Below are 2322 nucleotides of genomic sequence, written 5' to 3' on the forward strand. Positions count from 1 at the left end.
CGAACATTTCGCGAAACTCGCGCGAGGGTCGACCGTATTCAGCGACCGTCGCCCGATTTTCAAAGACGAAATACGGCCGAGACTCGTGGGATGTACGCCCGAATATCGGTCGACTCTCGGCCGCACAGGGGCGAGCTACGGGCGAGCTACGCGCGAGCTGGAAACGAGCTCTGCGACCTCAAAAATCGCCGGCGACTAGTCGCTGATGTTAAGAACACGTTTCGCGTGTCAGCGAGCTTCGGCCGACTCCAAAAAATCGCCGGCGATCCCGAAAATTCGCGCGATGCTCGACGGAACATCGGGCGTACTACGGCCGTAAATGTCGTTTAGAGCTCGCCAACTAGTCGGCCGATCGATTTACGCGCAATGTGACGGGGGTATTAGCGACAATACGGAGCCGGGCACCCAGGCTACCGAAGCTCCACGACTCAAGAACTTAGTATATACGTACAGTGCCGATTTATAAATTCCGCAAAAAGCCGGCATGTGCCTGTCGTATACGTCGCTAAGTACTGCCGCAAATTCACATTACCAGCTTTATATTCCTGTGGTTTAGTACTAGTAGCATTTTTATTTTTGACCGGAATTTTTTTTATTCGCCCGCGCGCACTAGTTTGGGGGTCTTCAGAGGATGTCATCCATAAAATTAAGGAGGTGTGGCCTTAGTAGCATTTCTAGAACACACATACTCGTCAAAATTGTTGCAGAGTCTCATTCCATGTTTAAAAAAAGGCAGTTGTTCCTTAAAATTAGAGAAGAATTATCACAAAAACGTGCTACACTTTGTACCTTGCGCAACTGTTGTGCAATAAAGTTCATTCATACATACACTAATATGCAAGGACATGCAATGCAACTGGTCTCCATGTATAGGCATGTCGTAATGTGACATATGATCGCATCCCTTTGTTCGACACCAGGTGATGAGCAGCCTGTTGTAAGAAGGACAATAGTAGCTTCTTCAATTATTCAACAGGCACCGCCTATCCTTCCGTAGAGTCATCTTATTGTCCTGGTTTCCACTGAGCTAGGACCTTTTCTCTTGTTGCTCAAAACTCAACACCTAGGCTAGCATAGGAAAGAGTGCGACAACTTATTTCACAGTAGTTTTGCGTTTATTAGAAGCTATGTAGATTTAGAGAGCGTTTAGTGGTAGATAACAAGCTGTCGTTTTGGAACAACGACAACTTGTGGAGTACTAAGCGATGAAAATGACCCCAAGGTAAGTTCTATCACCATATATATGCGTATCATACTACTGTCTCTCGAGTTTTGCGATGATTTTCAATGATGTTTACCGATGGATGTTTAAAAATTGTATTTTTTGTTGTGTCAGTGAAACTCATATTTTCAGCATATTCAACTAGTATGGATGTTGTTATTTGACAAAAAAATAGAAAGCGTTCTTCATCATGTAAAAATGATTCTTGTTTTAAAAAGAGGTATTTTGTTTAATTTTGAATGTAGTATGCACGAATTTCGAAAGACTTACATGTAGAATTATTTGTGTTGGAACGAAATCCGGGTGTATTTTGCGGAGTATTAACGTGGTAACATGTTCTTACTACGCTGGAAACGCCTAGCCTCCGTAGCAGGCTTATAGAACTGGGGGTTTGGTGGTCTTCGGCTGTTTTCTGATTAGCCCAGTTCTAAAAACGGGGGCAATTCAACCAGGCCGGCTATGTTGTCTATATGCAATCCGAAAATAGCACATAAAAGCTCCCAAAGACCCTGAAGACCCCCCAAACCCCCAGTTTTTGGCATGCTATGGAGGCTAGAAAAGGTCTGCCTTCTGATACATTTGAAATGGAAACTACATGTATCTTTTGAGAATCTCCACATATGTCCTAATTCAAAGGAACAGATCTCCAGTCTAAAGTCGTAAACCATCTGACTTCTTAGCTTTGAGCTTATGACTTGTGGTACATGCATAGGGAAGCCGTGAAGTAGTAGCCTCCACCAGGCCTTTCTACGAGAATACGGATCGAAGAATTCGGCAATAAAAAGAGAATAAAATTGGTCAAGGGAGTCCGGCCGCGGGGAAGTAGTTTCTTGCCCTCCGGCCAGTCAAACCGACCAAGGCGGCCAAACTCCCCTGGCAATTATTCTCCTATATACAACCAGCGTAGTTAGTCTGGTAGAGACTAGTAAAGTAGAATGTTCTTGAATATGGTATACATGTATATATCGGACAAGCTGGCTTGAAGATACCTGATGATTTCTATTCTTTGACAACGCCAAATCTTACTTCATGTTGCTACGACGCCACACATTGCAATTCAAACTAAAAGTGTTTCTGTATTTGAGATTTTAAAAGAGACA

At 43.6% G+C, this 2322-nt stretch overlaps 1 protein-coding gene across 1 annotated transcript in view; it reads left to right on the plus strand.

Moving 5' to 3' along the window:
- The window catches only part of LOC109476723 (zinc finger protein 878-like), a 4125-nt gene extending 3201 nt beyond the window's left edge, over positions 1-924 (plus strand). Inside the window, exon 4 of the mRNA XM_019777726.1 lies at positions 921-924. Coding sequence (XP_019633285.1) covers positions 921-924 — 4 coding nt within the window. The remainder of the gene's footprint in view (positions 1-920) is intronic.
- Positions 925-2322: the final 1398 nt, after the last annotated feature.

This window comes from Branchiostoma belcheri, unplaced genomic scaffold (assembly GCF_001625305.1).
Source record: "Branchiostoma belcheri isolate BF01 breed outbred unplaced genomic scaffold, Haploidv18h27 scaffold39, whole genome shotgun sequence".
Lineage (NCBI taxonomy): Eukaryota > Metazoa > Chordata > Leptocardii > Amphioxiformes > Branchiostomatidae > Branchiostoma > Branchiostoma belcheri.